This window comes from Lolium rigidum, unplaced genomic scaffold (assembly GCF_022539505.1).
Source record: "Lolium rigidum isolate FL_2022 unplaced genomic scaffold, APGP_CSIRO_Lrig_0.1 contig_28943_1, whole genome shotgun sequence".
In the NCBI taxonomy this organism is placed as follows: Eukaryota; Viridiplantae; Streptophyta; class Magnoliopsida; order Poales; family Poaceae; genus Lolium; species Lolium rigidum.
In genome coordinates this window covers 223597-246643 of record NW_025900101.1, presented here as the reverse complement: position 1 = coordinate 246643, position 23047 = coordinate 223597, and the positions used below count along the sequence as shown (strand labels likewise).

Genomic DNA, 23047 nt, shown 5'->3' with positions numbered 1-23047 from the left:
GTGGTGCGTCGCCACCTTCTTCCCCGCCTCCTCCGCACCTGGTCACCTCACTCTCGCCAGGTACTGTGCTACTCCAACTCCCCAAGAACACGACCCGGTCGCAGAGGCGATTTACACAAAAATAACCCAAAAGTGGAAGAAAAGCACAGACTGACCCTCCGGCGAAACTATTTCACCAATCTAACCCTTTTGTGTGGCGCCCCTCCCAAGGGCGCCACACATGCCCATGTGGCGCCCGCGCGCCGGCGCCACACACCCATCCTACGTGGCCCGTCGACGCCGAGCCGGTGACCCCGATCCGACGTGGCAGCACGAGTGGCGCCGCTCCGGCCGGCGCCACACTTTGAAAGTGTGGCGCCCCGGGAAGGGCGCCACACATTGACTTAAGTTTGGGCGCCGCGCGCGCCCGGCCCGACCCTCTTCTTTCTTTCTTCCTCTCGTTCCTCTTCTCTCCTCCAAAGGCGCCCGGTTTTCTCTCTCCCCCTCTCTCCACCCCACCAAATCAACCACCAAATCGTCAGATCTGTCCGTGGAGATCGTTCCCAACTCGTTGCTTGAGGTAATCTCCTCCGTTTCCCCTCTTTTCATCCATTGATTTTGTGTATTTGCTCCAATCTATATGTGAAACCCTAGATGTGGATTTGGTTGATTTGAGGGTGGAGATGGATTTGGTTGGATGTTAGGGTTGTTGAAGTAGAAGAAATGGTAGTGTGCTAGTTTGTATGGGTAGATTATGTTGATTATGGTATCTAATGAACACATGTGTGTATGTGTTGTTCCCATTATGCTAGGGGGATGGAAAGAATTGTTCATGTTCATCATGTGGACAAGGATGCTTACTTGAAGGGAAACATAGAGCCGGACCCGGAAGAGGTTGACTTGGTGTTTGACGTTAGCCCTAACTTTGCGGAGGTGGTAGCACAAGTTAGGGTTGAGTTGAATTGGAATGAGCCAAATGATGGTATTGAGCTAGAGGGAAGGCATAATGTGGGGTTTGGAATGCACACCCGTTGGAAGATAATGCGTATCAACTCCGAGCAACGTTGGTCCATTTACAAGGAGACGGTGGCCGGGTCACAAGATAAGGCTTTGGAGTTGTTTGCAACCAAGACGGTTGAGGCTCGTATCGAGCTTGACCTTAACCGGCCCTCCTCCCCGTTCGAGAGAGGACTCCTCCACCCATGAGCCAAGAAGAGGCCACCCAATCTCCCATTGTCCAATCTCCCATTGCCCAACAACCTCCGTTGGATAATGAGTATGATGAGCACGAAGATGGTGATGATTGTTTCGAGATGAATGGCAACAATGTGGGTGATTTGGATAAATATTGGACGCAAGAGGAGATGGACCACTCCATTCCTTATTCCCGATGCTATGCGTCGGACTCGGATGATGATGGACCCGAAGAGGAGGTTGACGAGGATGGCTTCACCGCTAAGGAAGCCGAAAGAGCCGAGATCTTCAAGAAGGTAACCGGACGGGATATCCGGGTACCATTGTTCCGTGATGTTAGTCTTGCGGATGGAGCCGTGGTTGATGGTGGTAAAAGTTTACTTCTTGGAGCTAGGCCACTATCCAAGAGAGATGTGGAAGCTACGACGTCTATGATCTCTAAAGGGCTCACGTTTGATACCTTCTTGGAATTGAAGATATGGTTGAAGGAGTTCTCCATTAAGCATCATCGCCCTTACATCGTTGTTCACTCGGACTTGAAGAAGCGGTACACGCTAAAATGTGTAGATAAAAGGTGCCCATGGGTTGTCCGTGCACGACCTTTCAAAAAGGGCCCTCTTGGCACATAACAAGTTGTGTAGCCACTCACATGTGCCGGGGACCGAAGCTTGATGGCAAGGATGCACAGCCGGACCACCGTCAACTCACATCCGAGTTCATTGCATACAAGCTCTCGGCGGAGATATCATCACTTCCTATCATGAGCATTAGGTCCAGTGCAAGATACGGTCAAATCCCGGTTTGCCTACGACGTCAAGTACGGGAAGGCATGGAAGGCCAAACAAGCCGCATTCAAGATGTTGTATGGTGATTGGGAGGAAGCATACAACCGTATCCCTAGGTTGTTGTTAGCGATGGCCGCAACTAACCCGGGCATGGTGCATGTGGTCGAGCCTTCCGCAACCAAAATGACATTGCATGATGGTAAAAGAGTGAGGGTATTTCACCGTGCATTTTGGTCATTCCAGCAATGCACGAGGGCATTCGAACATTGTAGGCCCGTCATAGCCGTGGATGGTACCTTCTTGACCGGTCAATACAAGGGCACACTATTGGTGGCAATAGCAAGTGATGCAAGCAACCGTTTAGTACCATTGGCTTTTGCATTGGTAGAGATTGAGAACAATGATAATTGGCAATGGTTTTTCCATATATTGAGGACGAGGGTCATACCACCCTCAAAGGAAGTGTGTGTCATCTCCGATCGTCATCAAGGAATTCTCAATGCGGTGGAGGTTACAATTCCCGGGCATGCTCCCTTGCATCACCGATGGTGCATGAGGCATTTTTGTGCGAACTTCTACCGGGCATGCAAGAGCAAAGAGTTGTCTGACCTTCTTCAAGATTGTTGCCTCGCTTATTCGGAGCGCCGCTTCGCAAACCTATACAACGGCTTGCTGAAGCACAAAGACCTCAACGCGGGTGGTCAAGAGTTTCTTCATAGACACCTCGTATTTAACTCAAAGTGGGCAAGAGCTTATGATGAGGATGGGAGGAGATATGGCCAAATGACAAGCAACATGGCCGAGTGCTTCAACAATGTTTTGAAGGGTGTCCGTGCATTGCCCGTGACGGCAATCATTCAATACACATTCGAGAAGTTGAATGTCTATTTCCGAACTACACCGATGAAACGGAGAAGGAAATTGCTTTGAATGCCGAGTTCCCAAAGAAGGTTCAAGAGTTCATGGATTTTCGGGCGAGGAAGGCCGACTCCCAAACGGCTACATGTTATGATAATGTTGACTGGGTTTACCAAGTGAATGAGCCGGGGGCACCACACAAGGTGGTGTCCAACACGGAGGCCGGGCTTTCCGTGTGTCCCTAAAGACATGTGAATGCACATGTAGGAGGCCCTCTTTGCTTCATTTGGCTTGCTCCCACTTGCTAACGGCGGCACGCACTAGACGTGTGGACTACAATAACCCGCTCACCGTTCGGGAGTCCGAGTTCTCAATCGAAGCCACAAAGAGGACATGGGCTCCAAGGTTTTGTCCTTACTTGGATCAATCACAATGGCCGGAGTATCATGGAGTGCAAGTTTGGCCGGATCCGGAATGGAAGGTTGTGAAACGTGGAAGAAGAAAGACAAAGAGGTATCACGGAGATATGGATAGATGGGGTCATTCCGGAAACGAGGTTATTCCAAGAAGCTCGCGAGCCAACTAATTGTGGATCCTGCAATAGTAAGGGCCACAATAAAAGGAAGTGCACATCCGGCAAAAAATCAAAGGGCAATGATGCTAGCACAAGTCAAGCATCAAGTAGCCAACAAGCTTCAAATCAACCTCCAAGCCAACAAACCCCAAGCCAACAAGCTCCAAGCCAACAAGCTCCAAGCCAACAAGCTCCAAGCCAACAAGCTCCAAGCCAACCGCGTCAAACTCCTCCAAGCCAACAAGCTCCAAGCCAACCGCGTCAAACTCCTCCAAGCCAACAAGCTCCAAGCCAACCGCGTCAAACTCCTCCAAGCCAAACGCGTCAACCTCCTCCAAGCCAAACGCGTCAACCTCCTCCAAGCCAAACGCGTCAACCTCCTCCAAGCCAAACGCGTCAACAAGCTCCTACGCAACAAGGTCCAAGGCAACAAGCCTCAAGGCATCAACCACAATGGCGACAAGCTCCAAGGCAACAAAGGATTCACGTAGGGCTTAGTAGAGGTGGCCGTCACGGTGCTAGTATGCTACGATACCTAGCGGGGCCTTATCCGTATGTGTCTCGAAGTTACTACTTGCATTGTACTTTCTATTTTCATATTCCATGACTAACTTTGGTTTTTCAATTTGGTTTACGGGTATGGCAACTCAACCCACCAAGGGGAAGGGAGCATGGGAGGGCAATGAGAAGGAGGAGTCCGTTTGGGAGGAGGCGGTAAGGACGGTGCGGAAGAAGGAGAAGGAAGCACTAGAGAGGAAGAAGAAGGAGGAGGAAGACAAGAAGATGGCGGAGAGTGCCCGTATGCAAAAACAGTATGAGGAATACATATTGTTCCACAAGAGGAGGAATGCCAAGCTGAAGGCCGAACGGGACCGCGAGGCACGGATAAAATTCCCGAGGAGCTGCCAACTTGAGCAAATTGCGAGGGAGAGGGCCAATAGGATGCACCTAGAGGAGGTGGCTAGGGAGGCTGAACGCATCAAGGAGGAGAGAGCTCAAGCGGAAGCTGCAAAGACGGAGGAGCGCCACCACTTCTTCGATTCGGTCGTTCGGTTGGCTCGTGACTTAAGGGAGAAGGAAGAATTGGCTGAAGAAGCTAAGAAGAAGAAGGCAAGGGGGAGGGAGCCTTTGCGACGCGAGTGATGTCCCTTTGGCTATGTTCTTGTTGTCGAACCTTTATGTTGTCCGAACCTTGATCTTCTCGAACCTTCGTGTCGTTGAACCTTATTGTAATTGAAACCTTGATGTCGTCGAACCTTATTTGTCATTTGAACCATTTATGCTTGTGTCAATGTGTGGTACATATTCGGTGCAATGTTCTTGTTGTCAAAAGCTGTTGGAATATGGTAGGATTTTTCATGGTTTTAACACAAGTCAATGTGTGGCGCCCTTCCCACTGGCGCCACACATGCAAGTGTGGCGCCCGTGGCATCGGCGCCACACGTGCCAACTTATATGACCTATTGGGTCGAAAACATCCAGGGGCTCCGGACGATAAGTCCTTAGCCGTTTTGGCGACCCTCTTTGTGTGGCGCCCTTCCCACCGGCGCCACGAGTGCTTGTGTGGCGCCCGTGGCATCGGCGCCACACATGCCAACTTATATGAACTATTGGACCCAAAACATACCGTAAGACAAATCGTACGGGACTTAGCCGTTTTGGCGACCCTCTGCGTGTGGCGCCCGTGGCACGCGCGCCACGAAGCATGTGTGGCGCCGATGCCACGGGCGCCACACAAAGAGGGTCGCCAAAACGGCTAAGTCCCGCACGATTTGTCTTACGATATGTTTTGTGCAATTAGACATGCATCCGTGGCGCCGATGCCACGGGCGCCACACTCGCAATGTGGCGCCAGTGGGAAGGGCGCCACTCATTGGCATGTGTTAAAACCATGGAAAATCCTACCATATTCCAACAACACTGCCATCATGTCAAAAGCTATGTCATACACACATCATACCAACAACCATTTTGTACACACATCATGGACATAACATCATCAAACCTAACATCGTAGCACATAGTTTCATACAATTTAAGATAGCATTCAAACAACACGAAGCAACGAAGATAGAGTTGACAACACTCGACGTTCTAACTATCGGTGTCGGAGCCGGATTCGCCGGTGTGGGGGTAGTGCACACGGCGGGCGGTGTCGTCGAACACCTTGACGATCATCTCGCCGTCCCCTCGTACGAGAAGGTGAGCCGGCGGCCGGGCTCGAGGTGGAGGTCACGGGCGAACTTGTCCCACCCCGTGTGCGGGTACATCTTGCCCTGCCCGTCGAACGGGACCTCCACGGGCCGGCGACGAAGTTGCGGCTAGCCTCCCGTAGGCGCAAGTGCGCCGGCTCGACGCCGTCGACGAACTCGGCGAACTTGTCCGGTAGCCGCTTGATGCCGAGTGGGTCGTCGTCGATGCGGAGGAGGAACTCGAGCGGCGTTCGTCATGCGAAGACGAGGAGGATGCGGGTGACGGTGATCGTGGGGCCCTTGCTCGCTCCACCGCGGCGGCCCCTTCCCCGGCCGGGGCGCCCGGGACCGCGGCGGCCGCCCTTCCCCGTCCACCGGCACCGGCCATCCTACATGTTTACGTTTTTGAACCATATTACGATCCTTTCAACTAACAAATATGAGTAACTCCATCACAAATACTAGGCATACATGTGGGTTCATACACATACATACACATACATACATAGAGTTCATACACATACATGTGAAATTTCATATGTAGATTTCTACACATCTATGGTTCAAACACATGCATACATGAGGCTACCATCTCCAACACAAACAATACAATATAGAGTGCACAAAAGAAAGAAAACATGTCTAGGGTTCATGTCCAAATCTAGCCCGATCTATGAAATTAGTGGATGAATGGAGAAGATTTGAAGGAGATTACCTTGACAAATGGATGGGGAACGATCTCCACGGACAGATCCGACGATTTGGTGGTGGATTTGGTGGGGGAGAGGGAGGAGAGAGAGAACCGGGTTGGGGAGGAGGAAGAGAAGAAGAGAAAGAAAGAAGAGGGTCGGGCCGGGCGCGCGCGGCGCCCAAACTTAAGTCAATGTGTGGCGCCCTTCCCGGGGCGCCACACTTTCAAAGTGTGGCGCCGGCCGGAGCGGCGCCACTCGTGCCGCCACGTCGGATCGGGGTCACCGGCTCGGCGTCGACGGGCCACGTAGGATGGGTGTGTGGCGCCGGCGCCGGGGGCGCCACATGGGCATGTGTGGCGCCCTTGGGAGGGGCGCCACACAAAAGGGTTAGATTGGTGAAATAGTTTCGCCGGAGGGTCAGTCTGTGCTTTTCTTCCACTTTTGGGTTATTTTTGTGTAAATCGCCGGTCGCAGATCGCAATCCCCCTCGCCGCTTTCTTAAATAATGCTCCGGATCACTCTAAAAAATTGGTCCAGATGACTAGCGCTGCTCCACTAAACAAGCCCTCCAATGGGGAAAAAGACGGAGCTTGTTTATTTCGCAACTGATTGATCATCAATCACGTCGCGATCCTACCTAGAGCGGTGCGTGCTCCCACCAATCACCGTCGCTTTCTTCCTCCTCCTCCCGACCCGACCCGACCCTTCTCTGCACGTCGGCAGCCGCTCTTGACGGCCACACCTGTTGCTCCCCGGCAGCCACTTCTCGCAAGGTACCCATTTCCTTTCTTTACCTCTTTCTTCCGCCCAATCCACGTAACCGATTGCTACTGGATCCTGCCGGAATCCATCACTGATTTTTTCCCCCTTCCCCTCTGCCCAGTTCTTCAACTGAAATCTACCACTTCTCACTTCTCCAAGAAGCGATTTTGGGGGATTTGATTGCGAGATCTCGCGTCAAGAACCAAGCTTTCAGCTCCATACCAATGGGTTCCTGCGAGGACGTGGAGTACGGCGACATCTACTCCGTCGCCAACCCAGCCGCGGCCCCCGCGCGCATGCTCGACTTCTCGCTCCACCAGCCGCACCTCCAGTTCCCCCCTTCCTACGGCTTCCACGGCCTCCCCGCCGCCGGCTACCTGCCGTCGCCGCCGCAGCCGCTCGCGTTCGGCAGCACGCCGAGCCCCGCCTCCACCACCACCACCGAGCTCGAGAGCCCCGAGGACCTGTCGGCCGACGACGCCGTGCTCGCCTACATCAACCAGTTCCTTCTCGAAGACGACGATGAGGAGGAGTCTTTCCCCAGCCCCGGCGCCGCCGCCCCCGCCGCGGCGCCGGAGCGGGATTCGGCGCTCCTCGCCGTCGCCAAGCCCTTCGTCGACATCATCGCCGATGCGGCGCCGTACCAGGAGACTCCGTGGATGGATCCTCCTCCCAATGCTTCTGCAGGAACTGCAGCAGGCTTCCCTAATAATATGTTCATGAGCAGCAGCAGCAGACAGAGCTCTTGTCAGTTGGTGGTGCCTGCCGAACCTGTAAAGGAGGAGGGACGGTGTGCCGTCCACAGAGGCCGGAAGAAGAACCGGCACGACGACGACGACGGCCTCGAGCTCGAGGACGAGAGGAGGAGCAAGCAGTCGGCGGTGTGCGATGAGGAGATGATCCGCGAGATGTTCGACAACGTGCTTCTCTGCAATTGCCCCGACTGCGAGCTTCAGTCACCCCTGCCAGACGAATCAGAGATCACCAAAGCATATGTGAAAGGGTCGGGCAACCGAAGAGGGCGCAAGAAGGGGAAAACCAAAGCTGCAGCGGCCATAGAGGAGGAGTCCGTGGATCTGACAACGCTGCTCATTCACTGTGCTCAGGCCGCGGCCATCGACGATCACCGCAGCTCGGGCGAGCTGCTCAAACAGATCAGGCGGCACTCGTCTGCTCATGGGGATGCCGGGCAGAGGCTGGCGCATTACGTTGCTAACGGGCTCGAGGCTCGCCTTGCCGGCGTCGGTAGCACCGTCCACCGCTCGCTTGTTGCGCACCGGACTTCCATTGCTGACATGCTCAAAATATACACATTGTATGGGACAGCATGCCCCTTTTTGAGAATGTCCAGGTTCTTCTCAAATCAGGCCATCTTGCAGGCTTCCAAGGGGGCGGCAAGGTTGCATATCATCGACTACGGTATAGATCATGGCTTCCAGTGGCCAGTCTTCTTGCAGCGGGTCGCCAAGCTAGATGGTCCTCACCCAAGAATCCGAATCACCGCCATTGACTTACCGCAGCCAGGATTCCGGCCAGCTGAGCGCATAGAGGCGACGGGTCGGCGGTTACATGACTACGCCAGGATGTATAATATTCCGTTTGAGTATCATGCCATTGCTGCCAAGTGGGATACCATCCGAATCGAAGACCTCAGGATCGACAAGGATGAGCTTCTCATTGTCAACTGCCTTTTCAGAATGCGGCACATGATGGACGAGACGGTGACAGATCAGAGCCCGAGAATGACGGTCTTGAACACCATCAGGAAGTTGAACCCGCATCTGTTCATTCATGCGGTCGTCAATGGCACCTACAATGCGCCATTCTTCGTGACACGCTTCAAGGAGGCTCTGTTTTATTTCTCTTCGCTCTTCGACATGCTCGAAACAACTGCGTCGAAGCTGGAGGAGCAAGAACATAGGATGCTGATTGAAAGGGATTTCTTCGCACGGGAAGCTCTCAACGTGATCGCTTGTGAGGGTACAGAGAGGGTGGAGAGGCCAGAGACTTATAAGCAATGGCAGGTAAGGAACCTCAGGGCTGGATTCAGGCAGCAGCCGCTGAATCAAGAGACGGTGAAAAAAGCAAGATACAAGGTAACTAGGAGCTATAACAAGGATTTCTTTGTCGATGAAGATAACAAGTGGATGCTGCAAGGTTGGAAGGGCAGAGTCATCGTTGCCATGTCCACATGGAAACCTAGCTAGAACGGTAGACATCACTAGCCCTGTTGCCCGATTCATTTCATCACCCTTTGCTGTTCTGCTGTATCTGATATTCTGATGCTAATGTTGATGAGTTTTGGCCCTTTTCTGGGAGCAAAATTAATTGATATTTTTGCTGAAACTTCACTGGAACATAAGCTTCTTGCATGTGATCTGTAGCACTGTACCAACTGAATTGCCAATTGCTTGCTTCATGATTTAGTGTCTTTTACACATGGAAACCTAGCTAAAACTGTAAAACCTGATACGTACATTTCATCACCTTTTGCTCTTTCGTTGTGTCTGATATTATGATGATTATGTTGATGAGTTATGGCCCTTCCCTGGGAGGCGAATTAATGGATTATGGGTTCTGCTTATTGAAAGATACAAGTTGTGCCACTTAAACAAAGCAAGTCGCCTGATACAAGATCCGAGTTGTGCTTATTGAAAGGCGCCATGGGACAGGGCTGAGGAGCGCACAATTATGTTCATCAAGCAGTCCCTGAATCATTATGGGTTGCTTGTCTCCATTTAGTGTCTTCGTGAGGATACTTTTGCTGAACTCGACTGGAACATAAGCTTCCTGTGTGTGATCTGTATTGTAGCATGTGAACTCCCAGCTGCTTCTTCCTTGAATCAGTAGAGCTGATAATTTTCCCCACTGTTAGCATGCCATTGCTTAGTTCACTGGAAGGCATATATGAGCTACTGGGTGATATATTAGCTGCCGGGAAAAAAATCATACGGATTATCAGTGTGCATGCGAACCGAGTCAAGAGTGCAAAAATATCGCCCTGCCAATGAAATTGTAGAAATGTGTTCTTGAGTCATTTGCCCACACTTCTCTGAAATTCTCAAGAAAATGCAAAAGCTTTGCTTCTCGTTGCAGGAAGTTCTTTTCAGCTTTATTGATAAAACGATTGTACAATTACACTGGTCTATACTTCATAACGCACAAACCTATCCGCTTAGACATCAAGATCCTCTCATACGAGTCGAAAAGCTAGAAATGTGAGTACGCTACTTGTCTGGTGACTCAAAACCGTGCTGTGACCTGGGAAAACAGCGCCTTGAAATCTTTTGTCGGTGTGCCCACACCTTCAGGCTTTGAAGCCAAATCAAATGCCTTGAACTTCACCTCTTCGTACTGCAGGGCCTGTTTTGGGAAGAAATGTAAGTAAATCAGCACGGCTATCTCATACTGTCTGTCCACAGAATACAGTTGCAGCAATTGTCATACAGGTTCTACCTGAACACAAACTTCAGCCACATCAGCCCTAGGAATTGCCTTAGTGTCGGTCTGGAGAAGCTCATCGTCTTTCCCAACAATAAGCTCCCTCACTCCCCCATCTTTGTCTTGCAGACCACCAGGCCTAAATTGAAGCGAAGAAAGATATAAGTGAAGAGGGCGAGGCTAACATGTTCTTGTGCATATTAGAATAGCATATTATGTATCAATGAAGGGGGATGGGTTAAAATGTTTTTGCATGTATTAGCATAGTGTTTTTTTTCACAAAAACCAGACACTAATTTATCTGCACTTGTCCAAACCTGAAATGTTTAGCACATAATTCTAGACCATCCAAAGAGGTGCTATGTCCTACTTATATATGCAATAACTACTACATGCCACTGAATGTTTGCTTCATCCCCGTTTACATGCCACTGTTTCATTACATGTGATCCAGTACCCGACTTGTCAATGAGACAATTGGGGTATTTCACATATTTAATAGCATATAGGTAACTAATCTGGGCTTCTACAGTATTCCATTTCAGAAAGGTGAGCATCTGAAGTGCTTGATATGAAGGATGCCTCTTATCCAAACTGATGCATGATAAACCACTAGAAGATTTTTTTTTGGTTTCTCTGAAAACTAGGAAAATATATTTCTTTAGAAACTATGAATTAGATTTATGGTATACATGCTCTTCTATGTACCTTATTATTGTATAAGGGACTCCACTGTCTGCCAGATACTGTTCGGACTTGCGCTTCCAGATCTACAACAGAAATATGAATAATCAGGATCTCACACTTTGAATAATCAGAAATTAGTCCACTCTCTGCCAGATACTGTTCTGATTATTAGATTAATTATAACATGCCAGGCAAACTTTCCCAAGTTGCTTTACTCAGACTAAAATATTTTCATTGCTAGTGAGATAAGAGAAAGTTATCACGGAAACAAAACAAAGCGAAGACTTCAAACATGAACATCTAAGCACAGGACAGAATACACAAAAACTTCGAAGAGATTCATTTGTAGATCGTTCTTTATCAAAATGATTTTTCCCGGTGCCATGGGCTGGGACGGAGCTACCTGAAGTTAGCAGGGTGGACATGTGAATATGTGATGCACCAGGTCAAATAACTTTTTTCTTACAATCAGCCCACAAAATTAGATGCGTCCCTCTCGCCAATTTATAGTGCATCCCTGGCTCTAATCTTGCAACTATTCTAGGTAACCTATGATTAGTGCACCCTGATCAAATTTAGGATGTGTTCTGGATGGCGCTCACGGAGCGGGACAGAGCTACATTAATTTTCACGGAGTTGGTAAAACCGAGTTCTGCGTCGCTCCGTGGATTTCGGCAGAGCGGAGGCCTTCCGAACGGGCTCTTAGTCTGGCTCCGCCCCTGGTTTACTTGTTAGAAATCGATTATTTCAACATTTCTATGGCCAACCACTCTTTAATGTGTCAATCTATTAGAGATATGTTAACAAAACATTTTTATGACGGACAATCCTAGTGACTGCTGCCAACCAGTGTTCACAGAACAGTACAAAAATGTTCCAGATAATAAAATTTTGGGCAAAGCTAGAGCAAATGAACTGCAATAGAGAAAAGGTGAACAGACATCTAGACCCATCTCCAAGAGCTTACCAATATATTGCCATTGCCAAGGCTGTTCAGTGGATGGTTAGGATTCGTTCCGCCCATGGATCCCACCAACACAATGTGCTTCACACCAGCTGCTTTGGCTGTACAAACAACCCAATCCACTCATCAAGCATTTGTAAACTGATGTACAAACTACAAGGCAGAATCTAAACGAAGCTTACCGGCATCAATCTGATTCTTCTGCCCAATCCAATCCACCTGTCACACACCCATAATCCAATTCATCACCATTTAACACTTACGGTTTTAGAATTTTCAGGATATGCAACTCGCCAAACTCAATTTTCAGGATACGGCATTTGACAGTCAGACACAGGAGGTACATATCCTGAAACTGTACTTAGGGAAGGGAACCTGTTCAGGGTAGGCTCCGTCCTCGTAGTAGAACTCGGGGCGGCCGCCTTTGGCAGGGTCGAACCCGGGCTTCATCTTCGGGGAGGCGCTGGTGAGGATGACGAGCGCGTGGACGCCCTGGACGGCGGGCGCGAGGTGGTCCGCCTCCCTGATGTCGGCGACGAAGACGTCGTCGGCTCCCCCGATCCTCTGCTTGCTCTCCTCCGTCCTCACCAGGCCCCTCGCGGCGAACTGGTCGGATCTCTCCTTGAGCTTGCTGAAGACGAGATGGCCTGGGATGAGATCGAGTGAACCCTCGGCGTGTTAGGAGGGCTGGGTAGAGTCGCGAGGCGTTCATACTAGAGAAGTAATGGCGATTCGATCGAATTTTCCCATTGATGTTCTCATGGACCGGAATTCGGCATCGTGACGGGCGAATTCGTCGGGGTTTGCTCGGAGAAACAGGGGTGGAGCGCGTAGTACTGAATTCGAGGGCGGGAATGCGGTGGGTGGGGAGTCGGGGAGGGTTACCTGTGCGGCCGCCGGCTCCGGTGACGAGGACGGTGGGGCGGGGCGCAGCCGAGTCCGCCATGGCGCGGGAGCTGCTGGTGCGGTGGTCGCCGGCGGGAGACACGGCGAGAAGGAGAGAAGGGTGAGATGACAGTAGCGCTGTCAGGATTTGTGTAGAAGGCTGTGCCGAGCCGACCTGACGGCGGGGCATGCCAAGAGGGCGCGCGGCGGGTAGGATGGCCACGTCACGCGATCACACTTCAGCCGTTGAAGATCAACTCTAGAGAAAATCCTAGCCGCCTCACTCCATCCTCCTACATAGATGGATTTTCCCTCCTCCTCCGGCCAGTTTCGCCGCCTCAGGAGGAGTGGGTAACCCGATCTATGCGTGTAGTTTTCAGTAAAAATAGTTTTTTCAGTAGTTTATGTTAGAATTTTGGTAGTCGTTTTTTTGTTGGTTTTTTCTCAATGGAGATGGCATCGTCTCCAATAAGTGATCTTCGGTCTTTTGTTCGACGAGGAGATCTCCTTCCCGACGTTAATAATGGTGTTGAAAGATTACAATTATCTAGTTCAGATCTTGCTTCGCCGAATCGATTTTGAGTCTTTTCTCAGGGTTGCCGCGAGGACGATTATCCTCACAGTTTTTGTCCAGGTTGCTACGTTCTCGACAATGGTGATTCATACTCTTGGCTCTCCATCGACGTCGATAAGGCTGATCGGTTGTTATTCCTGACATACTGGTATTGGTACTCTTGCCGATGCTGATTGACTACTTTAATGGTTGCGCGCGGGCATGCAATCTTGGCATTGCGGCTCAATTTAAAATTATGGGAAAACCTTTGTTGGTATTTACAGGTTAATGGTTTGTTATCTATTTTTGGCTGCCTTCAGAAAGTATAAGATTGTGTTTTAGAGGAATAAAGAGTTTGAAGACCTCGAAGATTTGCTAGTATCTTTTAGATTTTATTTTGTAATCGTTGAAGATGGCTCGTGTATCTCTACCATGTACTATTTATTATTACGAATACATGTGGTATTGATTGTCACAAAAAATTTGAACAACAAAACAAGGGCACCTCTCTTTTTACTCTAAAGATTCCTCAAGGTTTTTTTTTTTGCTAGAATGAATGGCATTCAAAATGCTTTGGGTGAATTTGTAGTCCTAAGAAAATGTTCGGCTTGCAGGACTGCAGTCTATTTGAAAAATCTCGAAATATGGCACACGAAAAGGCATCTTGGTATGTGTTTTCGATATTGCTATCCTACGTCATCTCTACATTTGGAGAATCATGCAAAAGAAATGATTCGGCAGATTTTTAGATGTCATGATCATGACTCCTCAACTAAGATTCGCATACACACTATGTACTCGCACTCTATTGTTCCAAAGAGATTGGACGCGTGGAATTCAACATGTAGCACAATGGTCTTCTTGATCCCTTGAGTTTATATCAAATTTTCGATAAGCTTACGATGTTGTTGAGGAAATCTAAACCAACGACGATTGGGTGTGTACATTAATCCCGGCGCTCCGTATATGTTGTAGTGTTCACCACAAATGTAGTGAGATTTATGGGTTTATCATTGGTCCTCAAGTGTTTTGAAGACGCGCTCCTGGTGTGCGCATCCTCAAGTGTGGAGAAGACACACTCATGGTGTGTGCACGGTCTGCATTTGATCTTTCTTGCTTCGAATTTCGCTCATTGTCTGTTTGATAGCTTCCTATTCTTGGTGGTCACATTGTTGAAGAATCATCAGCGTGATTAATTTCTTCATTGCGATGTAAACAGATTAATTTCAGTATTTCAGTACTCTAGCAATTTTTCCCTTCAATTAGAGATTTAGAGTGCTCCTACACAACAACTTCTTTTTCTTGACAAAATACAGTGCAGTACCGAAACAGGCCGGCAGTCCACTGGACGGTGGTCCAAACCGGCCCGAGAGAAGGTCCGCACACTCCCGGGACTGCAAGGCCCGCTAACTCCGGGGAAACGCCCCAAAAAAAAAATTGCACCAATCTCCTTCGCCGCCGTTCTCCACTCGCCGGCGCAACAGGAACATGAGCGGCGCTGCCGGCACCGCCGACTTCTTCTGCCGCGAAGCCGAACACCCTTGATACGTAGCCCGCCCCGCCTTTGATGTCAGCACCTCGCTCCCGTCGCCCCCACCCAGCGCTCCGCCCTCAGCCCCTCAGCGAATGTCTCACGCCAGCGCCAGCCCCTCCGCTCTGGCTTCGCATCCGATCCAGATGCAGAAGCAGTGCAAAACTCATCGCCGAGGCGCGGCCGTGATCTACCCCCGATGCGTGGCTCCAGGTGACGGGTGGTGCATATCTTCAGGCGGCCCGCGTTTTTCTGTGTAATTTGTTACTGACCAGCCCGGTGGTGCGTGTTGGGTGGCTGGCCAGAACTTGGGTCCGCCCGAGGACGGCGGCGTGGTTGTCACCATTGATGTCAAGGTCAGCCTCTGATCGCTGTGAGCCTGTGATTCATGGCCGGGATGGTCGTATGATATGATGCTCGGTGGCTGCAGAGCAGAAGCTGAAGGTTTCCCACGGCGCACTGCGACTGAAGGCTTAGTGCTGTTACTACAGCACATGTCAATGTGATGCTCTGATAAAGCAGCAACCCCTGACAACATCGCCGAAGGTTTGAGAGCCTGCCTTTATCTATTGATTATTGGAATTTGGTCATACAGTCATACGCATGTCTACATTCGTACACATGTCCATAATATAGCAACAGCCACAGTTTATCATGCTAACTTACATGCCAAAGCAGAGCACTACAGAAGACAAGAACGCTTAACACTAGTCCCTGATTAATATGTTGAACAGCAGCTGCAGAGCTTGTGGTCTCAACGAGCCTCTACTGGTTTTTCCTTGTTAGTGAAGCCCAATGGAGTGCCACTTGCAGGTAAACTAAATCATACACACGGTCAAAAAACGAGAAACAACGAATTCCCCAGTTCCTCTTGAACAAGAAGCCACAAAAGACCACCCAGAGACCTGTTACAAATCCTGTGCCAATACCAAGGTATAATGATAGCACATCGCTCATGCCCTCATGCTGATCTTCAGGAGCCTGTGGAGTGATTTTGGTACCTGAACAGTTCCTTGAGACAGAGGGGCCACAGAGACCTGGGTTGCCAATGTAGATGGATGCCTGGTCATCAAGCGCCCTTAACTGGTTCCCGGATGGAACGGTCCCTGTCAGATTGTTATATGACAAGTTCAGGCGAGCTAGTGATGTTAGATCTGCTAAACTTGTAGGGATTTCACCGGAGAGCTCATTATGTGAGAGGTCGAAAGATTCCACTGCTTGCAGCTCGCCAATAGTTTGGGGGATTATTCCACTGAAATGGTTCCAAGATAAGTTCAAACTTTTCAACGCAGCGAGTGTGCCAATTTCTTCAGGAATCCGCCCAGTTAAACTGTTGCAGGACAAATCTATGTTGACCATGTATGCGATTCCTGTTGTATATTCAAGCTGCTGACCTTTTGTGACCACCGACAAACTATCAGAATAAGCATTAGTCCACCTGTAGACAGACACAATCCCAAATGTGACAATTTTGTAAAGGGCGCCTTGTTCATCAGGAGTATGGGCCATAGCTATGAGATTCCCAAGTGATATTGGTATCTTTCCTGAGATATTGTTGCTTGCAATGTCTAAATACTGAAGCCCCTTCATCCTGGTTAGATCGTCAGGGATGCCACCAGAGAACATGTTTGATCGTAACCGTAGGAACGCCAAGTCCGGTAACTTTGAACTGATCCATGTGGGTATGCTTCCAGAAAAATTATTGTATGCGAGATCAAGGAAATTTAGCTCTTTACACCTTTGAAGAAACGATGGGAATTCTCCCGAAAGATTGTTGGTGTTCAAGTTAAGCATGGTAAGATTTGAAGTTCTAGGTGCACCAGGGCAATTGGGCAATGTCCCGTTTAGTTGGTTGTCTGATAGGTCCAGAAACTTCAATTGCTGCAACTCAAACAGGGAGCATGGAATGGTCCCAGAAAAGGAGTTGTTGAAGAGCATAAGTATTGCTAGCGCTGGTGCTCCAATATCTGATGGCAATACACCCGATAGGTTGTTCCCAGAGAGGTCCAAGTAGGCGAGGTTCGGTGGGAGTGTCGGAATCGGGCCAACAAGCTGGTTAGAACTGATATCCAGTATAACACCTTGCATATCACCAAACAGAAAGTATGTTGGAAGCCTTCCAACAATCTTATTTTCTGATAAATCCAGCACTTGAACAGTGTACATTGTGATCCAAAACTGAAAAGGAATGGAATCATGTATACTTGTGTTTGAAATATCAAGAGTGTCAAGTGTTGGCAGCATAATCCATGAAGGAAATTGGGGCCCTAGGATGCAAGATCTAAAGCTTGCTGAAATTAGTTGGAAGGGAGCGTTCCATGTGTTGTTGACCAGCATCTTTATGGAATTACCGGAGAGCCACAGAACTTGTAGGCTAGTCAGGTTCGTGAAATGGTCCTGAGTGAGTGTACCATTTAGGTTGTTCGAGTCTAACCACAATTCCGTCAATTTTTTTAGTTCCCGTATACCAACTGGTATCTCTCCTGAGATTTTGTTGTTACTCAGCTCAAGTTTGGACAAGCTGCTAAACTGGTCTATCTGAGCTGGGATGCTCCCTGTCAAATTGTTGTTTTGCAAGTTCAGCTCTTGTAACTCATCCGCTGGCAGTCTGTGCAATAGATCTTCTATGTTCCCGCTGATGGAGTTATCCCATAGTTTGAGCACTTGCAGTTTCTTGAGTTTCTTGAAGGTGGATGGCACAACGCCGGTGAAGGTGTTACGATCAAGGGAAAGTGACATAACGGAGGTCAAGTTTCCGGCAGCGGCAGGGATAGGACCTCTAATCCCGCAACTAGACAGAGAAACATATTGGACACTAGGTAAATCCCAAAGCAAGTACTTGGCTCCAAAGGATGAGTTAAAGGAGTTGGAATCGAGGGCCATTCTTTCCAATGATGTGAGGTTGGAGTGCAACGGTGGAGCCATAGTGTTTTGGAGCCCACAAGATTCTAGAGCAAGGGTTACCAGAGAGAGGAGCATGTTCACGGCATGGGCCCAATCGACGGCAGCGCTAAGGTCCACAGCGGACATGTCGATGTATTGTAGCTTTCGTAGCTTCGACAGCCATGCGAGATCAGGCGAGTAACAACTCGCCAACTGATTTCAGAGGTCAAGATTGATCAGGTTCGAGAGGTTACCTAGGTGAGGAGGGATTCGCCCACCGAAAGATGACCTGGTGAGAATGAGATCCGTGAGGCTTTTGAGGCCACCGATGAACTCCGGGATTGGTTTGCCACCGAAGTCATTCCATGAGAGGTCCAGGTACCTCAGATGCCGTAGAATGAGCAAAGAAGAGCTTATGTTACCTCCTATTGCTCCGCGCTCGAATGGATTACCCGTGCCGTTATAGCTGTTGATCACGAGCGCGATGACGTGCCCTGTTCGGTTGCTGCACTCGACACCCGCCCACTGGCAGCAGTCATCCTCGCCCCGCCATGACGAGAGGTAGTTGCCTGGATCGGTGAGGCCAGCCTTCACAGCAAGAAGAGCATCCCGCTCACGGGGGATGCAGAGGGTGCCTGTCGCTGCTCCTGGTGGTGGTGCTGATGGTGATGATCGCGGCGCAGGCACGGCTAGGGCCGATGAGTTCCCGAGGAACCACGTCGCTAGCAGTATCACCGTAGCTTGGATCAGCTGCCTCCGCCTGACCATTTTGGGACTCGTCTATGTGTGCACGCGTTCTCTGTTGGTAGTTTCTATTTGCCTCGATCGGTGATGTCATCAGTATTTAAAGTTCCAAACAGTTCTGCTCGTTCCAGTAGTCAAAGTCCAGTCAACGGGTGCAAGATCCGCTCAGGGAGGTATAGTAACAGCGAAATGCACCATCATCCACTTGTTTAGATTGGCTTAAAACGAGACGCGAGAATATGTGGTTCAGGGTGCGAAGGAGTATCTGCAAATTCCAGGGCGAAGACCAGAGGTCTCGCGCCGTGGATTAAGGGGAAAACGACGACACGTCCATGTCCAACTGTTAAGCGCTCCAGCTCAGAACTGGTGCTCAGAAACAGAGCTGGGTTTCATCTCCCCCTCTCTGTATCACTTAAACAGACCTGTATAGCCTAGCTGGTTTGTCATCCCGGTCCAACCAGCCAATGCGTGTTCCGTCCACTCGTCAAGTCCAAGTCAATTTAGCGCATAAACATCCAGAGGCATCAAAGTCCTAAAGCGACAAGAAGTTCAGATCAGAACATAGACACACTACTGCCGTGCTACATGTCACGCCGTGGATCTGGGGAAGTCACGTCCATGTCCAGCTGTGGAGCTTAGCTCCTCTGCACAGGATCGACTGCATCAGAAAAATCTAGACGATTTTATGACAATTCCATCCGATTCAAAACGTTGTAGAGTACCGAAAAACCAGTTATGAACCCGGGTGTAGATGCTCCCGGTTGAATAAAAAAATCGAAAAATAGCAGATAAATTTAATATTTTTTTGAAAGTTTTGTGCAATGAATAATGTGCTCTAAGGGGATCTCCAACCGGGCGACCCAAACGGACGCGCTGGGCCGTCCGTTTTGGGCCGTTTGCGTGCCCGAGCGGACGCGCGGACGGAGCCCCGCGTCCGCGCGTCCGTTTGGGTCGCGTCCTGCGCCCAACGCAGCGGCCACCCATTTGGCCATTTGGCCATTTGGCCTATTTCTTTGGAAAATAGGTCCTCCGGCCACGAATTCACTTTGATATATAATAATATCTCGTAAACATAAAATAATATATAGGAAACATAAAATATTATCAAATACCATACAATATTATCAAATGTACCATGATAAATCAAATAAAATGTGTCATGGTTTGAGAAAAATATAAAAATTACAATTGAGATTGTCTAACTCAATTTGGGCGCTCGAGGATCTCCTTCTGTCTCTTCTCGAACCAAGCTCTCTTTGCCTCGCTCATGTTGGTCAAGTCGGCGTTCATGATGAGGTTGTCCTCGGCTTGGCGTTTGAGCTCAACTTCCTTCGCCTTCAGCTCCACCTCTTTGGCCCTTGCCATTGCTATGAGCTCAAGTTCTCTCTCTTTGAGCTCAAGTTCTTTAACTTTGGTCTTCGCCTTGACCTCTTCAATCTCAAGCTTCTTCTGCTGGACATCAAAGAATTTCTTCCTGTCCTCTTCTTTCTCCCGGCGCCTCCTCTCATCCCTCTTGTACGTGGACACCTCTCTGTCCGCATGCATCTCCTTCAAAGTGCCATACAATAGCATGGACGACGCATCACGCTTCATGTCGGCTTTGGTTGCCTTGTGGCCGCGTGGACGACTTGCACGAGAAGCGGAGCTGCCGCAAGGCTGCCCACCATCAAGGTCAATGACCGTGGCATCTTTGGCGGGATTGTTGCCGATCAAGGTCGCCATGTAGCCCTCGTACCCCTCCCGGAACTTGGGGGTGCCGTGGAGTTCCTTCCAACAATGAGGGAAGGCAAAGGTCTTCTCTCCATTGTTGGCTTTGTAGAATTCCAAAGCTCGCCACACCTAGAGCAAAGCGAGACAACAACGATAAACATATGTGCAAACATCGGATGAATAAGTTGAGGTTATGAATCATACCAAGTCCTTCACACCCATGCCACTAACGGGGAGCCGCCTCGCGTGCTCATACGCCGCCCGGAACTTGTTGCATTCCGTTTGAATTGCTCCCCACCTCTTTTGGAGCGATATTTCGCTGCGGTCGCTCTCAAATGGCTCCTGTCCATATTTGCGATGTTCATGGAAGTATTCATAGATCCGGCGCCAGAATGCGGACCCCTTCTGCTCGGCACCCGTCAACGCATCTTGCCCGATGGTCAACCATCCATCGACGAGCACCTTGTCCTCCTTCTCCGTGTAGTTGGCCGTTCGTTTGCTTACCCGGCGACCTCGAGCTTGTGCAGCTGCGGCTTGTGTGAGGCCCTCACCGAACAACGGCTCCTCCTCAATGTTTATGCTGCCGGGACGAGCGGTTGTGCCCTCCCGTGTGTCAATGGGAGGTGGCCGGGGAGGAGCCTCGTCGTGTCGAAGGATATGGCAGGGTCGTCGGCATTGTCCGCGCGAAAGACGGAGGGGCCTCGCACGGTGGACGGTGACCGCGCGCGCGCGGCCGACATATCGTCGAACGAGGTTGCGTGCACCGGACGTCGCAGCTGCTCCCGGGTTCTTCGGGCCTTTGGAGTTCGCCGGCGCACGGTTCAGGTCAATGGACGAAGGTGACGGCCCCGTCATGGACTCGCCCACCTCCGGTGACCCATCCCGTGATCGGTACGCCCGCCGCCCATGCGCCCCCATTTCGTGCCCAAATAGGGCGGTCGGTGGGGCGATTGACCTTGGAGGAAGGGGCCGGGTCACGGAGGAGGCCGAGCTCCCCACCGAGGCCGCGCCGGTGCCGGGGATGATCATGTGGCCGGCCGAGCGCCGGGTGGCCGTAAAGAGCATGGCCTCGCTGCTCTTGAAGGAGAGTGCTCTTCGCCTCCGTCCGGAGTTGGAGAAGCCGCTCCGCCGCCCGCCGCCGCTCCGGCTCGGCAGCGGTTTCCCTCTTCCGTTGGTCCGGCGCCCTGCGCCGGTCGGCCCTCTTCCTGCTCTCGAGCTTCCTCTGCTCCGGGGTGAGCTCGGCCTTCGCCTTCTTCGTCGGCGGCCCGGGGGGGAGCTCGGCCACCGCCAGTTCAGGAGCCACCTCCACGGCAGGAGCGGCAACGGCCGCGGGTGCCTCCTCTTCGATGGTGGCGGTGGTGTCGGTGGCGGTGGCGGTGGCGGCGGCAGTCGCTTCGTCGGCCATCTCTAGGTTTTGGGAGTACAGTGGAGTGTTTTCTGTTTTGGGAGGCAGACAGGCGGGCCAGGGGCGGACAAGGGAGGACGCGAGCGACCAGCCTTTCGCGTCCGCGGCCACGCAAACTCGTCCAAGATTTGGGCCGGGTTTGGGTCGTCCCGGACGCCGCGGCCATCCGTTTTAGGGATGGGTCCGCGCGCTGGGCCGCGGTTTTGTCCGTTTCGACCCATCCGGACGCGCGGGCGCGGGATGGGTCGCCCGGTTGGAGATGCCCTAACTGCTCAATAAAAATCTTCGAGAAACGACATTATAGTAGTCTGTGCCAAAAAGACAATATGTGGTGTTGTTTGGACATCTAGATTTCTTACTTGCATCACTCCGATTTCTCTTTTCTGCATATACCACTATATATGTCTTTTCTCGGAGATTTTTGGTGTGCAGTTAAACCAATTGTTCATGTTCATTGTACAAAAAGCTCAGAATTTTTCGAATTTGTTTGCTATATTTTTTATTTCTTTATTCAACCAGGAGCGTCTATACCCTGGGATTAGAAATGCCTTGTCCAGTAGAGTACGAGTGCTACTCGTTACTATCGTTGCAAAAGTTTTTTTTTTAATGATGTTTCATTGATTCAGTCTGTTGTCGGGTATAATGCTCCGCCATGACCGGTGTACAGTGTAGCTTTTGTTTTTGTTTAGGGGAAGTGTACAGTGTAGCTGAGAATGCCTCTCGCTCCTACGCTCGCTCTCCATGGCAGCTGTGTGTTTTCTTTCGATAGTGTTCGTGTTGAGCAGCTAATTGGCACTACATCATAAATCGATCGGGTCATTGCAAACTCTGTACGATACACCTTCCTATTTCGGGGGAGACACTTGTATAGGATCTCTCCATTAGGTAGGATCATAGGATCAACTTAGAGAAATCATAATTTGGCTATGCGAAAAAATCTGAAAATAATTAGCAACATGCATATAGGTTGTATTTTTTTTTTTTGCGGGTAAGCATATAGGTTGTATTTACAACTCCAAGAAATTTCAGCTCAAAATCTAATCTACACTTGGAGAAACAAAAAAGACAAATTCTGTTGTGAATAGTGTCAGATCTAGTTGAATAGTATTTCACACTATTCACACCCAGATTTATCTTTTTTGTCTCTCTAAGTGTATGTCGAATTTGAAGTTGCAAATTTTTGGCATTGCATATATAATATAGATGTG

The 23047-nt window shown here is 50.1% G+C and overlaps 2 protein-coding genes and 1 pseudogene across 2 annotated transcripts; 1 reads left to right on the top strand and 2 right to left on the bottom strand.

Moving 5' to 3' along the window:
• Positions 1–7176: 7176 nt before the first annotated feature.
• On the top strand, positions 7177–9431 carry LOC124680812 (scarecrow-like protein 30). The gene has a single exon (XM_047215852.1). The coding sequence runs from the start codon at positions 7261–7263 to the stop codon at positions 9241–9243; it is 1983 nt and encodes a 660-aa protein (XP_047071808.1). The 5' UTR covers positions 7177–7260; the 3' UTR covers positions 9244–9431.
• Positions 9432–10126: 695 nt separating this feature from the next.
• On the bottom strand, positions 10127–13142 carry LOC124680802 (uncharacterized protein At5g02240-like). The gene is made up of 7 exons (XM_047215844.1): positions 13014–13142; positions 12504–12775; positions 12311–12347; positions 12132–12229; positions 11186–11247; positions 10493–10616; positions 10127–10399 (listed from the first exon to the last, which is right to left on the bottom strand). Exons 1-7 carry the CDS (start codon positions 13072–13074, stop codon positions 10280–10282), a joined length of 774 nt encoding a protein of 257 aa, XP_047071800.1. The 5' UTR covers positions 13075–13142; the 3' UTR covers positions 10127–10279.
• A 2720-nt stretch (positions 13143–15862) lies between these two features.
• Positions 15863–18775, bottom strand: LOC124680809 (annotated as a pseudogene).
• Between the last annotated feature and the right edge of the window lie 4272 nt (positions 18776–23047).